Here is a 19,023-nt window from a genome sequence, read left to right on the forward strand (position 1 = left end):
GACAGCCTGACTTGAGCAACTGCTCTCCCTGCTCCAGACCCCTGCAGGTCTCAGTTTCTAGGGGCTGTATCCTCATGGGGGATCCCCACCCCAGGGCCTGTCGGTGCCAATTCCATTTGAAGCGACTGGAGCATGGCTGGTCCTGGAGCCTTCCTTCACAGTAACTGCCCACTCCAGGCCTGGTTCCCCAGCCTTGCGCTGACTTAGTAAATGGTGGTAGCAGCAGCTGCAGACCCATACCCCTCAGTCTGAGCATCGCTGCCCTAGGCTTGCCAAACTCCTTAATGTGCCTCCTGCAGCTCTTTGTAGCACAGGATATTTGGGTGACTGAATTATTAACCCATCTAAGTTATTAACCAACCAGGAGGCTTTGACTATGTTATTAACCAATTGTAGTTGATAAAATAATAATACTCGATCAGTCATTTTGCTGTGAGAAAAATATCTGTCTGTATGTACAAATATATATATAAAAATAGTGAATGAATTCACAGGACTGTGGCTCTTTTGGGTAATGTTGCTCGCTAATTTGACTCCTGAACCCTGTCACTGTCCTAGGTTTAATGGAGCCACTGGAGTCATTCTGCTGACTTTGGCGGGCTTTGGATCAATCCCTGGTCTGCCTTAGCAGCAGGGTGTAGGCAGAGATAAGCTATCAGCGCAGTGGCCTTTCGTAGACTGCCATAGGCTGTGTGCACCCAGGTCAGGAATGTATCCCGGTCCAAAGTTCAGCCCGTTTCCACTCCCCCTGCCTGAGCCACTTTCTCTCCCCTCCCCCAACAGCAAGTGCCTCCTCCCGCAGGGCCTGGGGTAGCTAACCGTGCAGCGCCTGTTGGTCCCAGCAGGACTGTCCCAGAAGTCTGCTGCTGCTTTCCCTCAATGCCCTGGGCTGGCTCATGCTTCCCTCCACTCCCGTGATAATGGAGTCCCAGTAAACAGCAAAAGCCTGGAAGATTCCTGGGGGCAGGAGAGGCAGCCAGCTTCATGGCCCAAACAGCATCATAAGCCTCTCACAGCCAGCTCGTAAGGTCATGGGAGGCTGTGGCTGGAGGCTGAGGGATGGAGTATCTGTCACCATGTATCCTACAGCTCCCTCCCCACCCACCTGCCAGCCCGGGGAGCACCAGGGGACCCTTTTCTCTCACGCCGCTCCGGGCAGCTTTGCATCTGCAGGCTTCATGGGAAAGCGGATGGGCTGTATCTAATACAGACGCAGGGCTGAGGAGTCTGGGGCTGGAACATGGAGCTGTCACTTCCCGGTCACCAGCTGGCCCCATCCCTGCTCGTTACTAATCATATCACTGAGCCTCTCTGGGGGGATAGGGTGGGGCAGGGTCTCTCTAGGTGTGGCCAGACTCCCCCCAGACTAAGCACTACCCTTAGCGGGAGCCAAGTTTGGTAATACACAGCAGGCTCCTAGGGGGTGCTACACGGTGATGGACATCCTTCAAATGGCAGCAGCAGGTGAAACGCACGGGCGGAGGGAAGGAAGGCATGATGCGATACCTGGCCCATTCCAGTGCTTGGCCACAGAGCTTTGTGATGCCTCCTCCCACGTCATGCCCCCCTGCTCTCCTTGGGCCTTTCTCAAGAGCCCTCGGCCGGCATCCTAGCGCTGAAATCAATGGTTCTAGCTCTTCCTTGCCCTCCAGGCGGGCGGCATAGCGCCTGCTGGCTGCCCAAGATGCAATGGGCAAATGGGAAAGGCTGTGCGCCCGGCATTTAAACCACACCTTGTGCCCTTCCGGCTGGCCGCCTCCCCGGTGCACGCCCTGGCATCATTTGGGGGTAGAGATGGCAGTGCAGCTACACTGGATGTCTGAGCCTCCTCCCCTCCTGAGGCTTCTCAGCGTAGCTCCCTTTCCCAGCCCCTGCCTCAGCCTGTGCTCTGCTCTCCCATGTCCTTGCAGATGGTGCAGTCGCTGGGATTTGCCATTTACCGGGCGCTGGACTGGGGGCTGGACGAGAGTGAGGAGCGAGAGCTGAGCCCCCAGCTGGAGAAGCTGATCGACCTCATGGCCAACAGCGACTCTGACGACAGCGGCTGCGGCATGGCGGACGAGGGCTACGGGGGGCAGGATGAAGAGGAGGAGGCTGTGGAGGGGCTCCCCCGAGCCGTGCGCACCTTCGGGCAGGCCATGAGGATGTGCGCCGCTCGCCTGACGGCCCCCCAGGAAGCACTGCAACATTACCAGGCTGTGTGCAGGGCCCTCTTTGTGGAGACGGTGGAGCTGAAGGCTTTTCTCACCAAGATCCGGGAAGCTAAGGAGGTGAGAGCCAGCCTTCCCCGCAGGAGCCTGGGGTGACCCGTCCTCCCCGAGAGCCACAGCGTGTGGCAATGATGCATGGCTAGGTGCCCACACCCTGTGGTACTGCCATAGGGATCGGCTGGGAGGCTTCTTCACCACTTGCGTTGCCCTCTAAGCCACTGGTGCTGCACTCTGGCCCAGAGGGGGCAGCATCGGAGTGTTGGGTGAAGTCGCCCCTAAAGAAATGCTGCTCTTCGTGTTGTGTTGCATTAAGGACCTGATTCCACACTGCTTTGCTGTAGCGTTATGAGTAGAGTCACCCCAGTGTAAAAGTGGAGTAACACAGAGCTATCCAGGACCCCCAGTGTGTAAAACGCTGCAGATCTCAGGGCCCTGGTAGCTGGGTATCTACTTCCTAAGGAAAATCCTTAGAAATCGGCATGTCTAACTGTCAGGGGGACCAGGGTCTGGGGCATCCCTGGGATTTCCTTCTGGCTTTTGTCCTCCGGGACAGCTGGTGAAAGCCAGCCATTTGATGCCAACAGACTGGCTTCTCCATCCCACAGTGGCTCTGGACTTTGCTATCAGACATTGCTCTCATCCAGGTCACGCTCTCCTTAGTGATTCTGGTGCAGGGGCCATACGGTAACTGGCCCATGGCCTAATGTTCTGTCTTTTCCAAGCCTTCTGTTGAAGGGGAGGGTGTACTGGGAGCAGGAATCGGTGATGCGAATACTCAGTATGGCTTAGTTCCTTCTCCGTGGCTCGCACAGCACTTTGCACAGGTTCATTGTGTGCCCTCACCCCATGTGACTCACAACATCAGAGGCACAAGAGCAGGAGATGACATGTGAGATGCCAGGGCAGGGTTGGTCCCTACAGACTCTCCTCCAGGGCTTTGTTCAGCCCAGCATTGGGTGACTCCATTGATGGGGCCCCTTTGGGAGGCGACTCCCCAGGCTGATACATCTTGCCATGAGGGAGTGTCCCTGGATAGTCCCCAAAATGTCCCTTTGTCTTATTTCATCCCCTGGGTACTGATTTATACCCCAGTGCTGCCTGAGACAGTCCTTTTCCCTGGGAGGGAGGTGTTCTGAGCCCTATTTCATGATGATTGTCCCAGTCACACAGCAAGTCCGTGGCAGAGCCAGGATCCCAGTCTTCTGCTCTAACCATCAGCCCACACGTCCCCCTCCCCAGGCCTCTGTCCATGGTGTGCCAGGGTCCAGAGGAGGCTGCCCACCATGTGCATTTTGCCCTGGCACTGCTCCCAGGGCAGAGCCAGGATGAGATTGTATAAAAATGGGGCACCAGGAGAAATCAGGAGGTAAGCCCCTTGAAACCCTCGATAGCTAGGCCAAGAGGTGGCTCATTAGCTTTCTGTGAGAGGTTTCCCTATATCCTGGTGTGGGGAAAGCCACGAGCATCCCCGAGCCCTAACCCAGAGCTGCCATTCAACAGCTAATTTCAGCTCCTCTATCTCTTTTTAAAAGACCGTGTCCCACCCCAGCCCTGACTGATAGTGTGCCCACGCAGCTCCCCCAGCCGGCAGCTTTCCAACCCAGGAACTGTGGACACGGCCCAGTGTGCTCAGGCAGGGAATTCCCAGCACAATACCTGCGGTCCCAGTGAGTATCTCAGGTGTGCCATCTGGTGGCCAGATACCGCAGAACACTTACACTCTTCTATGGCCAGACTCTCCTGTTAGGTAATTAGAAAAGGAGACTTGTGGCACCTTAGAGACTAACCAGTTTATCTGAGCATAAGCTTTCGTGAGCTACAGCTCACTTCATCGGAGTGCTACTCTGAAACCTGTTAGGTAATTAGCACTGCTGAACAGTGCGCTTAATGCTGTACAAGACACACACCTGCCCCTGGTCCCTGTCCCAGAGCTTACAGTCTTTATTGAGCAGCTTGTGCTTGCAATGAGCGGGATGGGGGAATAGCTCCTGGGTCCCCCTGAGTGGGAGAATTAAAAGCAGTAATGCAGGAACGGAACTGTGTGCATCAGAGCACCCTGCTGCCTGCTCCGTTGCTAAACGCAGAGGGGCCAGACCCTCGGTTCCCTGGCAAGGCCTGGACTAGCGGGAGGAATTTCACTAGTTACGTGCAGGTCTGGGAGGGCAGGAGTCTGAATCTTTGGCTCTTCCCGGTGTACCTAGCTGCTCCAGCCTAAGATAATGATGATGACTGGTATCGTGATAGTGCCCAGAGGCCCTGGTCAGGATCAGGGCCCCATTGTGCTGTGCACACACAGAGCACGAGATTGCCCCTGCTCCAGAGAACATAGCGTCTCACCAAGCAGCAGACCCACTGAGGGGAGAGAGGGCAGAGCAATTCGGTGGCAGCAGGACCCAGGTTGCAGAGCTGAGTTGTGTGCGTCAGTCACTGGCTTTGAGTCTGTTTGGTTTGCTTTTCTCTGCCTCTCCTCCAAGAGGTTGTAATGACCCCCTAGCGCAGCCATTGTGTGTGATGCTGCGTGAGACGCAGCCCCTGCCCCCTAGGAGCTTACAGGCAAACAGACGTGGCAGGACGTGCAGGGGAGTCTCCAGGATGCTCCACGAGGCCCAGTATTTGCCTTTGCAGGGGAGTGAATCTGTTCTACAGCGTCACCATTCCCTATGTGATAGGTGGGGTGTTCAAGACCCCATTGGCATGGCAGGAGTTTGGTGTCTTGTGGCATCTGCTCTGGCACAAGTCAGGCAAACCCGCAGTCCCAGCCTCAAGGGGGTTAAAGATAAAGCTGCAGTCTCCTAGGATTGCCTTGAGCTTCACCCTTATGGGTAATCACAAGGCAATAATCTGTTCCAGGAAGCGAGCTCGTAAATCCAACAGCAAAGGCATGTGGTCGGGAATTGTTGGGGTCAGCGGTGTTACCAAAGAGTCTGTTTACTTGCTCATTAAACTTATGAAACAGCTCAAGAAAAATGTATCCACCTCCCCTTGCTCATCCATCCCGACACCCGTGTCTCCAGCAATGCCCGGGGCATGAGTTGTGCTGGGCTCCAGAAATGCCACATAGGGAGCCTGATGTCCTGCTGGGCATTGCGGTGCCTGGTGGAGGGGAGAATTTCTGAGATGCTGCGGGGGTGTGGGGGAAAGGCTGTGACCCCATTTATAGGGTGGGAGGAAGCAAGGACCCACTGACTGCAGTAAGCACTCCTCTGATGTTGGGCATGTGGCGGAGAGGTTCAGCAGGCGCTCCGCCCACACAGCCTGAACACTGGAAGGGAAACCCTGTATATATTTAGGGTCACAAGATGAGGGCAGGACTATGCAGACTGCCCCATGTCCACATGCTGTGGATGCCCTTCCCACATGGGCATGAGTACCCATTTCCCAGGGCAGCCTGGGAACAAGGCGTACCTTTTTTAAAGTGACAGTCATTAACCACTGGGACCATCTACCCAGGGCCATGGCGGAGTCTCCGTCACTGATAACTTTTACATCAAGACAGGATTTTGTTTTAGAAAAATCTGCTGTAGGACTTATTGTGGGGCAGTTCTCTGGCCTGTGCTATCCAGGAGTCAGACTGGATGAGCACAGTGGTCCCTTCTGGCCTTGGAATCTATGCAGACCTCTGACACTGCAGCCCGCAGGCACGGGCAGCAAGGCATTAGCAGGTTCCCCCAGGTCCTTCGCAGCAGGCCCACACCTGCCCAGATGCACTGTCCCTGCTCGTAATGACATCCAGGAGGCAGCTGCAAGCAGCCACCACGTTATTACCCAGCTCCACGCAACAGGCACACAGGCCATGCAGAATGGGTCGGGCTGTGGGGAGGGTTTAAGATTGCCAAAGATGATCTGATGCAGGCAGAACAGGCGAGGTGCCAAATACTGCCCCTAGAGCTGCCCTTCCCACTCGGATGACTTCCTGGCTCTCCCATATGGTTTGAACAGGCTGGCCCGGGTCCTTCCAGCTGAGGGAAATGCACCTTCCATTATTTCAGCCACGGGTTAGAAAGTCTGCAGCATATTCCCGGGGCAGTTGTCTGTGCACCAGCGAGAGTGCAGGGCTGGCAGCAGCTCCCTGCTGTGGCCAGGTCAGATGCCGCACGGTGGAAGTGGACAATGCTTCAGCATCACATGAGATGAGCCCGGGAAACACAACCACAATTTTCCAGCATGACAGGGTCTCAGGGTTTTCTCAGTGACGGCTAGGCTCTGAGCTGCGGTGGGTTTATTAGCAATAAGTAATAGTTCTCATTCCTCTGCTGCCTGTCATTCCAAAGGTCCCCAGAGCGTGTTCCAAATTACACACAGCTCCAGTGAAATGCAGCCCCTCTGTGGGGAAAGCAGTAACCATCCATCCATCCCAACGCTGTAGGGAAGTGACGAAACCTCCTTTCCCAGGAAGTGCCATGAGACCTTTAATATCCAGACCGAACAGGCCAGGGCTCAGCTTGCCAAACAGTAAAACTGCATGGAAATCGAAGTGTCCAGAGCTTCTCCTGGGGCACACGTTGCTGCTGGGGAAGACACAGGGGCTGTGCTCAGAGTCCATTCCAGGTGCTCCCAGAATCCAGGGGGGATGCGAAGCCAGCTCCCATCCTCCCCCAGACATGCTTCCACATGGCTCAGTTGAGATGGAACAGTCCTAGGATGTATTTGGCAAGACCCATAAGCACAGATCATGAATATTCCCTTGGGCCCAGCATGCTCCTGGCTAGGAACCTCCCGGGACTCCAGTCAATGGCACCTGGATGGTCTTCCTGCCCAGATCTCTACCCTAAGCTGTGGTTAATAGGCCCCAGCTAGGGGAGTGGGTGGCTGGGGTCAGACCCAATGCATGACCAGACTTGCTGCTGCTGCAGAGTAGCTCCTTGGGGCAGGGACCATCCCTTCTTTGTGACTTGTACCTGGCCAGGCACATTCAGTGCCCAGTAGCCTACGGAAGCTGAGCCTTGTGGAGCTTTGATGGAAGTCCTCGACACCGCCCAACCCCCTAATGGGAGTGTAATTGTATCCAGGGGGAGGGACTGGCAGTCGGGGCAGATGGGGGCCGAGAATCTGGGCACTCCACTCTTTCCTCATGCCTAGGGGGTCTCTCTTTTTACGGGACCTGTTCAGCCAGGATTCTCCTAGGAGCAGGTTTGGCTGCTGAGGTGTTGGGGACCCAGCATGGGGAATGTGACATTTCTGTGCTGCTGCAGATGCTGAGGAAGCTGAAGGAACAGGAGGAAGAGCTGGAGGAGAGGTCAACGGATGAGCTCGATAACCTGCGGAACACAGATTGGGTAAGTGGTGCAGAGTCGTCGCCCTGCGGGCACTTTGATCAGCATCTCTTGCCTTGCAGGAGACAGAGGTAGTGACGGGCTGATGGAAACCTCCTGTCCGGGCATTCTTGTTCTGGCAGCCTAATGAACAGAAGAAGCCCCTGGGGAGAAGGGCTGGGACCCCGCGGGCCCAGAGGTGTAGGAACCTGCAAACACTGGTGGCTTAGACGTGTTGCAGGGGAGACCCAGTCGTTCCTGGGACAGCAGGCGCTGGGGTGCTGCAGAGACTACGTGCTCAACCTTGCAGATTTATATCACCTCTGGCCAACAAAGGAGATGCTGATGGACCATTCCATCCAGTCTGCCATGACAGTGTGGGTGGGAGGTCATCACGAAAATGGGGGAGCCCCCCAAGTCCTGCTGGGGACCCCTTCAAGGACTGGATACAGATTCCTGAGAGAGGCAGAATGATTGCTGCCATTGCAGTCACTGGGAGGAGCGTAGAGAGTAGAGAGTGTAGGGAACACGGAGGGGAGTGGGGGGCACTTGGACAGGTCGTAGCTAGAGAATGGGGCACTGACCCTGCCTCCCCAGCATCAGGGTCATGATCCAGAGCCTCCCCCCACTGCTCCCCAGGGAGCAGGAGAGCTGGGAAGGAAACGGACACCTTTGCAGTACAGACACTGCCCTCTCACCTCAGCCTGCCCAGCCAAGAAAGACGCAATAGCCAGGCCATTGGCTTTGGCATGGACCAGGACATGGGCGGTCAGGCCCAGTGGTCGGAGCAGCGGCGCTCAGAGCCAGCGTTAGGAATCAGGAGCCCAGTGAAGGGCTGAACAGGCTGGATCAAGGAAAACGCAGGAGAGATCGGAACTGTGGGCGAGTGCGTTGAGCAGCCATTGGTCAAGTACTGCTGCTGGGCTTAGGAGCAGCCCTGGCAATGCTGCTCAGCCAGGCAGGCCATCTGGCCAGTTTCGGCTGTGGTTGTCAGCTGATCCCAGGCCCAGCTGCAGGCCTTCGTTCCTGACAGGCTTCTGGGCATAGTCTCATGCTCTAGACTGGAAGCCGCTTGCCACCCCCATTGGAGTTAGAGATGGGAAGGGCAGTGTGAGGTGATCCCGTCCATCTCCCTGCCAGTGCAGGACTGTTCCCCACACCAGGGCTAAGCATGCTACCTCCCCCTGACCCCCCCCAGTCAAGTCCCAGTGGCGGGGGGAGCACACATAGAGCCCCTGCTGGGCTCCGTTCACAGCGCTCATGTCCCATGGTTAGCCGGGGCTCCCTTCCCCCATGGGGAAGCCAGTGATGCCGGTGGGTCATCTCCTCGGTAAGGGGCAGTTGCCCATTGTATCTGTTCCAGGCCAGGCTGTGGGTGCAGCTGATGCGGGAGCTACGCGATGGTGTGAAGCTGAAGAAAGTCCAGGAGAAGCAGTACAACCCCCTGCCCACCGAGTACCAGCTGACACCCTTTGAAATGCTGATGCAGGACATCCGGGCACGCAACTACAAGCTTCGCAAAGTCATGGTGAGCACAGCCATGCCCGAGGGACCTGAGCCATGGCCACGGGGTGATTGCCATGGAGTGCAAGGGTCACCCGCTCCTAGTGACACACCATCTGCCTTTGGGCTCAAGACCCCGCACCCCACCCTCACATCCTGGCCCTGTTGATGCTGAAGGCCTAGCTCATTGTAGGGCTCATGCTGCTGCTGGGACACCCCGCACTGGACATTTCAGAGCCACCCCCAGGGTAATACATGCCCCTCCACTTAGACCAACTCACCCTAGTGCCTCCGCATATCAGAGAATCCTAGGACTGGAAGGGAGTTCGAGAGGTCTGTGATGGTTCCTTCCAGGGTGCCACCTGGAACTGGGGTACCACTGAGCCCCCTGACCCACCAGCCTGGGCTCTCTCTCACACTGTACTGCTGTGACAAGCTGCAAAGCCCTCCAGCCTGCACTTTCACCAGCATTCACACAGGTAGGGAGACACCCAGCTGCAGTTACATGCAGGCTCTCTAACCACCAGCTTCCCAGCCTGGGACCCAGAGCAGTACTGTCCTGCCCTGGTCAAATCTAGCCAGTATATGGGTTTAACACCTGGTCCACCTCTCCCTCAATGTGAAGAGAACAATGCACACTTGAGGTAATCAAGCCGAGATTTTCCCCAAGCATGCCGGTCAAAGCTCACTGGTTTAGATTAAAACAAAAACAAGTTTAACAACTACGAAAGATAGATTGTAAGTGATTATAAGTGATAGCAAACAGATCAAAGCAGATTACCTAGCAAATAAACAAAAAACGCAAACTAAGCTTAATATACTAGCTAGATTGGATATGAATTAGCAGATTCTCACTCTAAGAGATGATACAAGCAGGCTGCAGATCCTTAAGGGGCAAGCTGCACTTGCTTTACAGCTTGGAATCCCCAGGTGTTTCATACACAGGCTAGAAATCCCTTTAGCCTGGGTCCAGCACTTCCCCCAGTTCAGTCTTTGTTCCTTAGGTGTTTCCAGGAGTCGTCTTGGGTGGGGAGTGAAGAACCCCAGATGATGTCACTCCCTGCCTTATATAGCTTTTGCATATGGCGGGAACCCTTTGATCCAAAGCTTGGTTCCTAGGCCAGTCTGTGGAAAAATACTGGCATCCCAAGATGGAGTCCAGCATCATGTGGCCTGGTCACATGTCTTTGTAGAGTCACAGAAGCCATCACTCACAGGCTGTCTGTAGCATTCTCAGGAAGGCTCACCAGGCAGGAAATAAGCTTCTCCTAAGGCCTATTGTTCTCCCTAATGGCTCATTGCCCTGAATAGGCCCTTCCCAACCAGCTATATATCTTGTCCTGTGGGCCTTACCCAGGTGTAACTATATTTGAAGTACAGATACATAGTCAGTTTTTATAACTTCAGATAAAAATGACACATGCATACAAATAGGATAATCATATTCAGCGAATCATGACTTTTCCAATGACACCTCACATGACTTATCTTGCATAAAATACATCATAATTATGCTATAATCATATCATAATATCACTATGAAGAATATGGAGTGCAGTGTCACAAGATCATCTAGTCCAGTCCCCTGCACTGAGGCAGGACTAAGTATTATTTAGACCATCCCTGACAGGTGTTTGTCCAACCTGCTCTTAAAAATCTCCAACCATGGAGATTCCACAACCTCCCTAGGCAATTTATTCCAGTGCTTAACCACCCTGACAGTTAGGAAGTCTTTCCTAATGTCCAACCTAAACCGCCCTTGCTGCAATTTAAGCCCATTGCGTCTTGTCCTATACTCAGAGGCTAAGGAGAGCAATTTTTCTCCTTTTCCTTGTCACAACCTTTTAAGTACTTGAAAACTGTTATCATGTCCCCCCTCAGTCTTCTCTTTTCCAGACTAAACAAACCCAGTTTTTTCAATCTTCCCTCATAGGTCATGTTTTCTAGCCCTTAAATCATTTTTGTTGCTCTTCTCTGGACTTTCTCCCATTTGTCCACATCCTTCCTGAAATTCGACACCTAGAACTGGACACAATGCTTCAGCTGAGGCCTAATCAGTGCGGAGTAGAGCAGGAGAATTACTTCTCGTGTCTTGTTTACAATACTCCTGCTAATACAGCCCAGAGCAATGTCTGCTTTTTTTGCAGAGGTGTTACTCATATTTAGCTTGTGTCCCCCTCTGACCTCCAGATCCCTTTCCCCAGTACTCCTTCCTAGGTAGTCATTTCCCATTTTGTAGAGTCATTATCTCTCCCTCCTCTATCTGCCCCTTCCTCTCCCCACCAGGTGGATGGTGACATCCCTCCCAGGGTGAAGAAAGACGCCCACGAACGCATTCTGGATTTTATACGGTCACGGCCGCCACTGAAACAGGTAACATCCATGTGACTCTGCAGTGCCTGGGCTGTGGGTTTCTGACTGACCCAGTGCTATGGGGCACGTGAGAACCCCCGGGAGGAAACGGGTTCTAAATCGCTGGCTCAGTGAAGGAGCCTCCCTTCTGAAGGAGGCTGTCACACTGTCTGGATTTTCTAGTGGCAGGAGCATTGCTCCAGTGTCCCCTTGTTACCCGGGGTTATCAGAACCCCAACAGGGGCAACTTAACTATTTCACTAGAGGCGGTGTAAGGAATAAATCAACAGGAACTCAGCAATTCTGTCTGATCAAGGAGAAATGCAAGTAAGCATGCTTTTGTCTAACACTGCAGTTTATTAGATTTAAGCACACACAGATATAAGCAATAGGTTTAGAACATCCCACATATTTACCTATATTCTGAGACGGTATTGAGTAATCAATGAGAGGTCAGTGCCTGCCGGGGAGTAAAGATGTCAGGAAAACGTCTCTCTCAGGATTGCTCCTGAGGACTGCTCCCACTGCTCCTGTATTATCTGAACTTCTTATAACTAACTTCTACTAAACACATAGTAGGGGTCATTATAACCTAAGTCCTCACTTTTCCTAACTTTCAATAAACTTTTACTAGCAGAGGCGTCTAGACTCAAGGCTGTCCATCCACATATCTTTGTTTCAGTCTCTGTTATTTACTCTTTCTTCCCGTCCTCCCATACTGATTAGCAAAACTGCCAGTAGCTATGACCTTGCTTCTGAAAGCCTGTCTCCAAATTAGCCCTTAACTATTTGGTGTTCTGTTTAATTAATTCATGGTGGCTGAGTGCACATAATATGGTTGCAATTAGCTTGATCACATTCTGGCGTACATACACCCCTCAAATCCAGGCAATGCCCTGGTCCCGTGCAGGGTCCCAGCCCTGGAGACTGCTCTCCTCTCCGCTTCATCCTGGGAGCCCCCTTCCAGGGGCGCATTCCCCTTTTCCTGACACTTGCCTAGTAAGGAGGAGCAGGTGTGAGGGCCCTGCCTGCTGCCGGCTGGAGCTGTGGAGAGAGGTTCAGCTGGGACCCTGCTGGCATGAGCTAGTTGCGCCCTGGAGCCTCTCACTAGAGTAACACTGGGCCCTCGTGGCTGGCTCCAGGGGCAGCAGCATGGGCTTTAGGACCAAGAATCCCAGTGCTCTCTGTGGGCCCCATTGTGATCTCTGTTCCTGGGGGCCAAGCATATTACATGGGGTGATAGCGCAGCCATGGCTACTCCCCGTCCAGCATGACCAGGCAGCCTGGAGAGACGGCAGGTCTCAGGCCAACAGTGCTCTGTCTCCACAGGCCACGCTGTCCTTGTAAAAACAGGAGTGGCAGCCATGTGATCTCTGTAAGGGAAGTGAGGGGCTGCCCTGGGGCTCCTGGCAAGTCGTCCTTGGTTGGGCAGCCTAGGTTCACCACTGCCCAGGGCAGCATCTCTGTTCTAACCGGCCTGTCTCGTCTGCTCCTGCCCCTGCTGCAGGCGTCCGAGAGGCGGCTGCGCCCCATACCCCAGAAGCAGAGGACGCTCCACGAGAAGATTCTGGAAGAAATCAAACAAGAGAGAAAACTTCGCCCAGTCGAGATGCGACAGCAGGGTCAGAAAGGTACCACCCCAGCAGGGAGCATGCAGCCACATGGCTCCATCCAGAACCCCCGGCCTTGCCTCAGCGTGTGGAACTTGTGTGGGGCCCAGAAACCCTGGCTCATCTGTGAGAGTCCTGAGGGGGGATGCAGGGCGCTCTGAAAGCTGCCCGCGAAGGGAAATCAGAGGCTCTCAGGGAGCAGCTCCAGCCCTAACCCCCAGGGGGTGCTGTTGAAATGTGAACCGTTCCAGATGTTCTGTACAAAAATAAACATCAGGTTAACGGTGCCCAGCACTGGCTGCCAGCCGGGTTTGAACCCAGGACATTCACAGAGTTTTACGAGCCCCCAGCCCGCTCAGCTCCCCTCTCCCCCACACAGCATGCCCAGCTCCTCCTTCCCACCTCCCCTGTGCAGCGTGCTCTGTGCTTCTCTGGGTTTGTGAGGAAATTCAGAGGCCACGACTGCCCCAATTTGAGGGGAAGGCATGACTGGCAGCTCTACCCCAAAGGTAAATTCCTTCCCGCTGCCTGCTGAGATGTAGCAGTCTGGCATCGGGCTGGCCCTCCAGGCCCCATTTGCTCCATGAGTCCAGGTCTTGTGTGGGGCGCTAGCACCCACCAGCACTGGCCCCCAGTCCCATGGCAGGGATGAGAAGTTCCCTGCACTGTGCTCCGTCCATGCAGAGATGTTTCATACCTACTTCCCTCCCATATGGGCTCACGGGGCAGTTTGAAACTGCGGCCCCCACTAAGGTATCCCTAGGCCACAGGGAAGCCCGCTCCTCTAGGTGGATGCCATCCCCCCATCCTCTACCAGCCCTGCCCTGAGCACTTGTGTGAGTCTCTCCCCTCTCCTGCCTTGCAGGTTTTGGCTCCCTTCCCTGCATCCTTAACGCCTGCTCCAGCAACATGAAGTCAACCTCCTGCATCAACCTCTCTGTACCTGACTCAAGCACCCCCGCCCAGCGCCTGCGGCCAAGGGTTCTTCTCAAGGCTCCGACACTGGCCGAGATGGAGGAGATGAATATCTCTGAAGTAAGCGCTGGTTTTCTCTGTGGTCACTGGTGGGAGGGTGCTCAGGACTGCTGGTATTGGTGTTATCTTCTGAGGCAGTGAGGGGATGGCTGGCAGGGAGACACATCTCTTGACATCAGCACCGCAGCATGGCAGAGGGGCTCTGTATCTGAAAGCCATGTGCCCTGAGTCGCTTTGCGGGGCAGAGCTCACCTTCAAGCCTGCCACGTGACCCTTCTTGATGTCAATGGCACGGCCCTGCCCCCAGTACAGTCAGGAGTTCTTCTGTTGGCTTTGGTGGGAGCAAGAGAGGGCTCTGCAAGACTGGCTGGGCCAGGCTCAGGAATTGTTTACGTAAGGAGGTGGGCAGTCCCTGCCTGCCCCTGGCAGCCCAGAGGGCATGCCCTGCCTTATCTTCCCCTGAGTGGGGCAGCAATGGGTTCATGGGAGAGCCCGAGGCAAGGAGAAGCCCACACACACTAATAAATAGCATGTGGCCTTCTACTAGAGCTTCAGGCTAGGAGGTCCTCACCACAGGGCCCTGGGTCAGCTCCCAAACTTAAAGTTCACAGACACTCTCTGAGTAAGCTGGTTTCCCAGAGTCTGAGGAAAAACTGTCCCTCACTTCTACCTGCATGACTTCTGCTCAACTTCCTCTTCCTGTTTCTGTAGCCCATCTCTAGGGTGGGGCAGGGCCTCCTTCACTTACCTCCCAGGCTGGCCCAGTTGTAGGCTTCAGCCTGTCCCTCAAAGGGGTAGTACTCCCTTCCCAAGGGTGATGCCTTTCACCTCCAGGTCACCAGTTCAAATTCAGCCCAAGACAACAGGGATTACAAGCTGTTGCTTTCTGCTGGTTGGGAACAGCCTGGGTATTGGTCTCTGGCCATCCCACAAAAACAACCAGCAGAGCTGGCCTCATTAGCAGTGTCCGCACAGAGGACCTCATGGTTGGCTGAACAGGACTGGGTGTGGGAGCTTGCGCTGAGGCTGCACGGCTGGAACACCAGTGCGTCTTGCCAGCACAAAATTCTTTATTCAAATAAATGAAGCAACGGCACCAGAGTCCCAGCTGGGTGGGAGATCAGGCTCTCAGCCTCTCTGGGGCTTTTGTTGTGTTGCCTCCTTTGTTGGACTGACCAGCCAGTAAAGGGTTTGTGTTGGTGTTGTGGTGGCACAATAAAAATGGCAAAAAGTTCAAAATACAAATTAGGGAGATAAAAGAGAGATTTCTAAGTCAATAAAAAAAAGACTATCAAAAGGGCTTAGGCAGGCATCATATATTACAGCTGGTCAGGACCCTAGGCGTCAGGAGCGTGGGGTCTGGAAAGTCCTCCTGATAGGCGGGCGCAAGAGGAGCTGCCGTTCAGTAGGTGTGTGGTGTCCTCAATTGCATCACAGAGGGCTGTCCCTGAATCCCCAGGTGTGGCCACTTATCGCACTCCACACCACCCCCTTCTGAAAGAGTGGAGCTTGTCCCAGAGGCAGTGGGGCAGCCTGAAGCCAGGCACTGTCTCATCAGGCTGAGGAGGAAGGAGTTTCCTATAGAGTTTCTAGCTTGTTCCCATTCCTCCGTAGAAGTGATCAGTAACGTAGCCAGCTTGGTCTCTGCTGATGAGATGGGGGCGAGGCGCTTCCATGTGTCTTTGACAAGTGCAGTTGTGGCACCTGCTGGATTTTGTCTTTGCTGGTGTTGGGAGGTGGAATATGAGAGAGGTCTCATTGCTTGATTCAGTTGTATATCATGGGTGGAGAGTTTAGCCACATTGAATGAAACAGAATTCTCCAACTGAGCAGCAGAGAGCTAGCTCCAAGCTGAGCAGTGTTTGAGAAGGCAAGTTGAGCATGCAAGCTTATGTAGAAGGACATTTCTGCTCTTAATCTTCTGGGCTATCTTGGTGAGGTGATCCTTGTAGGTCGGTGTGCAGATTGTGCAAGGGTAGAAAGAAAAGGAGGACTTGTGGCACCTTAGAGACTAACAAATTTATTTGAGCATAAGCTTTCGTGAGCTACAGCTCACTTCATCGGATGCATCTGATGAAGTGAGCTGTAGCTCACGAAAGCTTATGCTCAAATAAATTTGTTAGTCTGTAAGGTGCCACAAGTCCTCCTTTTCTTTTTGCAAATACAGACTAACACGGCTGCTACTCTGAAACCTGTCATTATGCAAGCGTAGAGTTACTCCAAGATATACAGGCTTTGGATCATGTGTTAGTCATTCTCCATTCAAGAAAGTGTTGAGTTTCATGACATCTTGAGGTGATGGAAACAAAAGCATGATACCACACAGTATTTGACATACTGGGCTTAAGTCTCCACTTCTTGCAATAGCCACTGACAGCTGCCGTGTGTTAGTTCAGTCTTTTTGTAGTCTCTGTCTCTTGAAATTAGGCAGATGTCATCTGCATATTTGAATTACCTTGAAATTGTTGCAGGCAGATAGATAATCCACAAATATGATGAAAAAGATTGGAGCAAGAACAGATAGATCCCTGAGGGAGTCCATTCTTCTGGGTCCGGAATGTGCTCAGTTTATTGCCTAGTATCACTTGGAATTGTCTGTTCTGAAGCATAATTTCCATAGCCAGAACAACCCATTGAGGTAACATCTTGATCAGCAGGCCAGCGTGCCAGACGGTATCATATGTTGCTGTCAAGTTGAGAACCACTGCCCCTGTCTTCTCCTCCTGCTGGAAACCATCTCCTATAGAGGTGGTAAGAGCAAGAACTTGGTCACAAATGCTCCTACTGGTCTGAAGCCTGCCTGGTCATCACCCAGAGCCGCCTCTATTGTGAGCATGCTTCTCCCAGAATCAGTTACTGCAGAAGTCTGTAAACATGGCTCAGAAATGATCTTGGATGGTAGCTAGCTGGAAGGGGTTTCCTGGCTTTGGTGTAGCTGTTACCCTAGCTTTCCACCATATCTTAGGCATCTTGTCCAGTTGGATGACACAGGATATGAAAGTAGACAACGATTTGATGCTCTTTTTAGCAAGGGGTAGTAGCATTTCTGGTGAGACCTTGTCAAGGCAACCTGCTTCCCTGTGGCTCCGTGCTCTCTCTGCTTCCTTGCTGTGGGTGTCCATGGCAGTAACAGAGCGGTGCTCCATTTTTTGAGCTCGTTGTCTTTTTGCTCGCTTTACCTGGACAGGGTTATAAGGAAGCAGCCGATGGTGGGTGATGGGAAGGGGAAAGGACAGATGGTGATAAATGGGATATGTGCAGCCATCTATCCAGTACCATTTTCCCAAGGGGTGGATCGCACCTCTCCATGCCCTCTCCATGGGCTCTCTGGGCACAGTAAGGTGTTGACGCTGCCTCACACAGTGGGTGCAGAGGGCGCCAGCCAGGCTGGGTCAGGGACCTGGCAGTCCAGAAAGCTGCCCATTGGCAGCTGCAGGACAGGGTCACTTTTACAGCACGTCCCCGGCCCAGGGCCTCGTGTTCATGTTGCTCTGTGTGCCTTCGCAGGAGGAGGAGTCTCCAAGCGCTGAGATGGGGAGGGAGCCTGGCGTAGGGCTCCCCCTGAAGCGTGATCGCTCCTTCTCTGAACAGGACCTGGCCCAGTTCCAGAGTGAGCGGGGCACCAGCCAGCCTGATTCAGGGTATCTGGAACCACAGGAGTCTGAGCCAAGACCCCGCTCAGGTAGCATGAATACTGCACGGATCAGCATGGAAACCAAGGGCAAGTTCCTCCTACCTTCCCTTCCCTTCCCCTCCCCTCCCCAGCTGATACAGCCTCCCTGTCTTCCCTGTCCTCCCACCAGCTGGAACTGCACCTGCCTAGAGCAGCTGTCTCTGGAGGCACTGGGGATTGCACCTGCAAAGGGGACACAGGTGCAATCCCAGCGTGGGTCTCCATTCACACCTCCTCCACTAATGGAAGGTGTGCCCCCCATAGGAGACTTTGCAGTGGGGTGCCAGGCTCCATACAAAGTCCAGGTTTGGGGACCAGCCCTTGTTTGTATTAGCTTGCCAGAAGCTCCTTTGCATCTCAGCTGCACAGTGCAGAACCCTTCAGTGGTGCTGGAACACTCTTTATAGTGGGGAGCTGCGCCTCCCCTTACCCCTGTCTGCACCCCTCACTGCCCCCTAGAGCTGGGGCTGGGAGTAGGGCCATGGCTCCAGGAGGGGGGGATGCAGCAAGGGGACCGAGGCTGGGGCCACAACTGGGGATGGGCAGGGAGCCCCAGGTGCAAGGCTGGCAGCTGGGACCCTGGGCATGGAACTGGCAGCTGGGACCCCGGGTGCGGGGCCAGGAGTAGAGCCCCACGTAAATCCTGGGGATGCTGCAGCACCCCCCACACCCTTAGTTCCCGCACCTATGGAACCCTTTGCTGGTTAGCAATGCCCAGGGTCTTCTGCCCTCTGTGGATGTTGTAGCACAGCACTGGGCCCCTGCAGGGAACCCCAAAACCATTGTCAGGGTTCTCCCTGCCTCCCCTTCTCCCTCAGCTCTGCACCTCTAGAGGACGCCTCGTGGCCACACAGCCTTTGGCTCTGGCCCTGTTCTGTGTCACTCCCACATCCGGCTCTGTCCCAGCAAGAGGTGCAGTTGTTGGAGCCCATTCCCCATGCTGGCCATTGCCAGACCCTGTACAGCCTCCTTCCCCTGGGTCCCTCTTGGTTCTGGTCCCAGGCCAGAGGGTTCCCAGTGCTCCTTCTCAGCTGATGTTCAGGGAGGAGCAGAGCTCAGCAGGACTGACTCTGGCTGCCTGTGTTATTCTCGTCCAGGTTCGTTCCCAGCCAGTTACCACCAGATCCCACCCAGCGCTGGTCCGCTCACATCTGACGGCGGCTCCCTCGGGACTTTGGCGGAAAGGTCAGAGGGTGGCTCCAGCTCCACCCCAGACAGCAGCTCCAAGCATCTGTGGCCGGTAAGTGTCCGATTTGCATACGTCCGAGCTGTCCAAGGCTGGAGCCCTGAGCCGTGCTGAGCAAGTCCCCCAGTATGTCAGCAAGACGCCTGTTCACCGCCAGAAAACTGCCGAATCCTGATTTAATAACATTCGCTCCCTGCGAGGGGGCAGCCAGGCCACACCTGAGTGGCCCCAGATTGCACTGGGCTGCCACACCACTCACTCA

At 54.3% G+C, this 19,023-nt stretch overlaps 1 protein-coding gene across 5 annotated transcripts in view; it reads left to right on the plus strand.

Moving 5' to 3' along the window:
- SPIRE2 (spire type actin nucleation factor 2) overlaps nt 1-19,023 on the plus strand; it is a 60,683-nt gene that overhangs the window by 31,943 nt on the left and 9,717 nt on the right. For 3 of the 5 annotated variants that reach the window (XR_012641586.1, XM_074968927.1, XM_074968924.1), the window contains exons 3-10: nt 1,911-2,270; nt 7,403-7,486; nt 8,826-8,990; nt 11,252-11,338; nt 12,825-12,948; nt 13,793-13,962; nt 17,410-17,623; nt 18,673-18,815. Coding sequence is in view for 4 of the 5 variants with exons in the window: in XM_074968927.1 (XP_074825028.1) it covers nt 1,911-2,270; nt 7,403-7,486; nt 8,826-8,990; nt 11,252-11,338; nt 12,825-12,948; nt 13,793-13,962; nt 17,410-17,623; nt 18,673-18,815 (1,347 nt within the window). In the remaining variant the exon portion in view is untranslated. The remainder of the gene's footprint in view (nt 1-1,910; nt 2,271-7,402; nt 7,487-8,825; nt 8,991-11,251; nt 11,339-12,824; nt 12,949-13,792; nt 13,963-17,409; nt 17,624-18,672; nt 18,816-19,023) is intronic. The other 2 variants (XM_074968925.1, XM_074968926.1) reach the window with 2 other exon arrangements.

The sequence above is a fragment of the Natator depressus genome, chromosome 12, assembly GCF_965152275.1.
Source record: "Natator depressus isolate rNatDep1 chromosome 12, rNatDep2.hap1, whole genome shotgun sequence".
Classification (NCBI taxonomy): Eukaryota; Metazoa; Chordata; order Testudines; family Cheloniidae; genus Natator; species Natator depressus.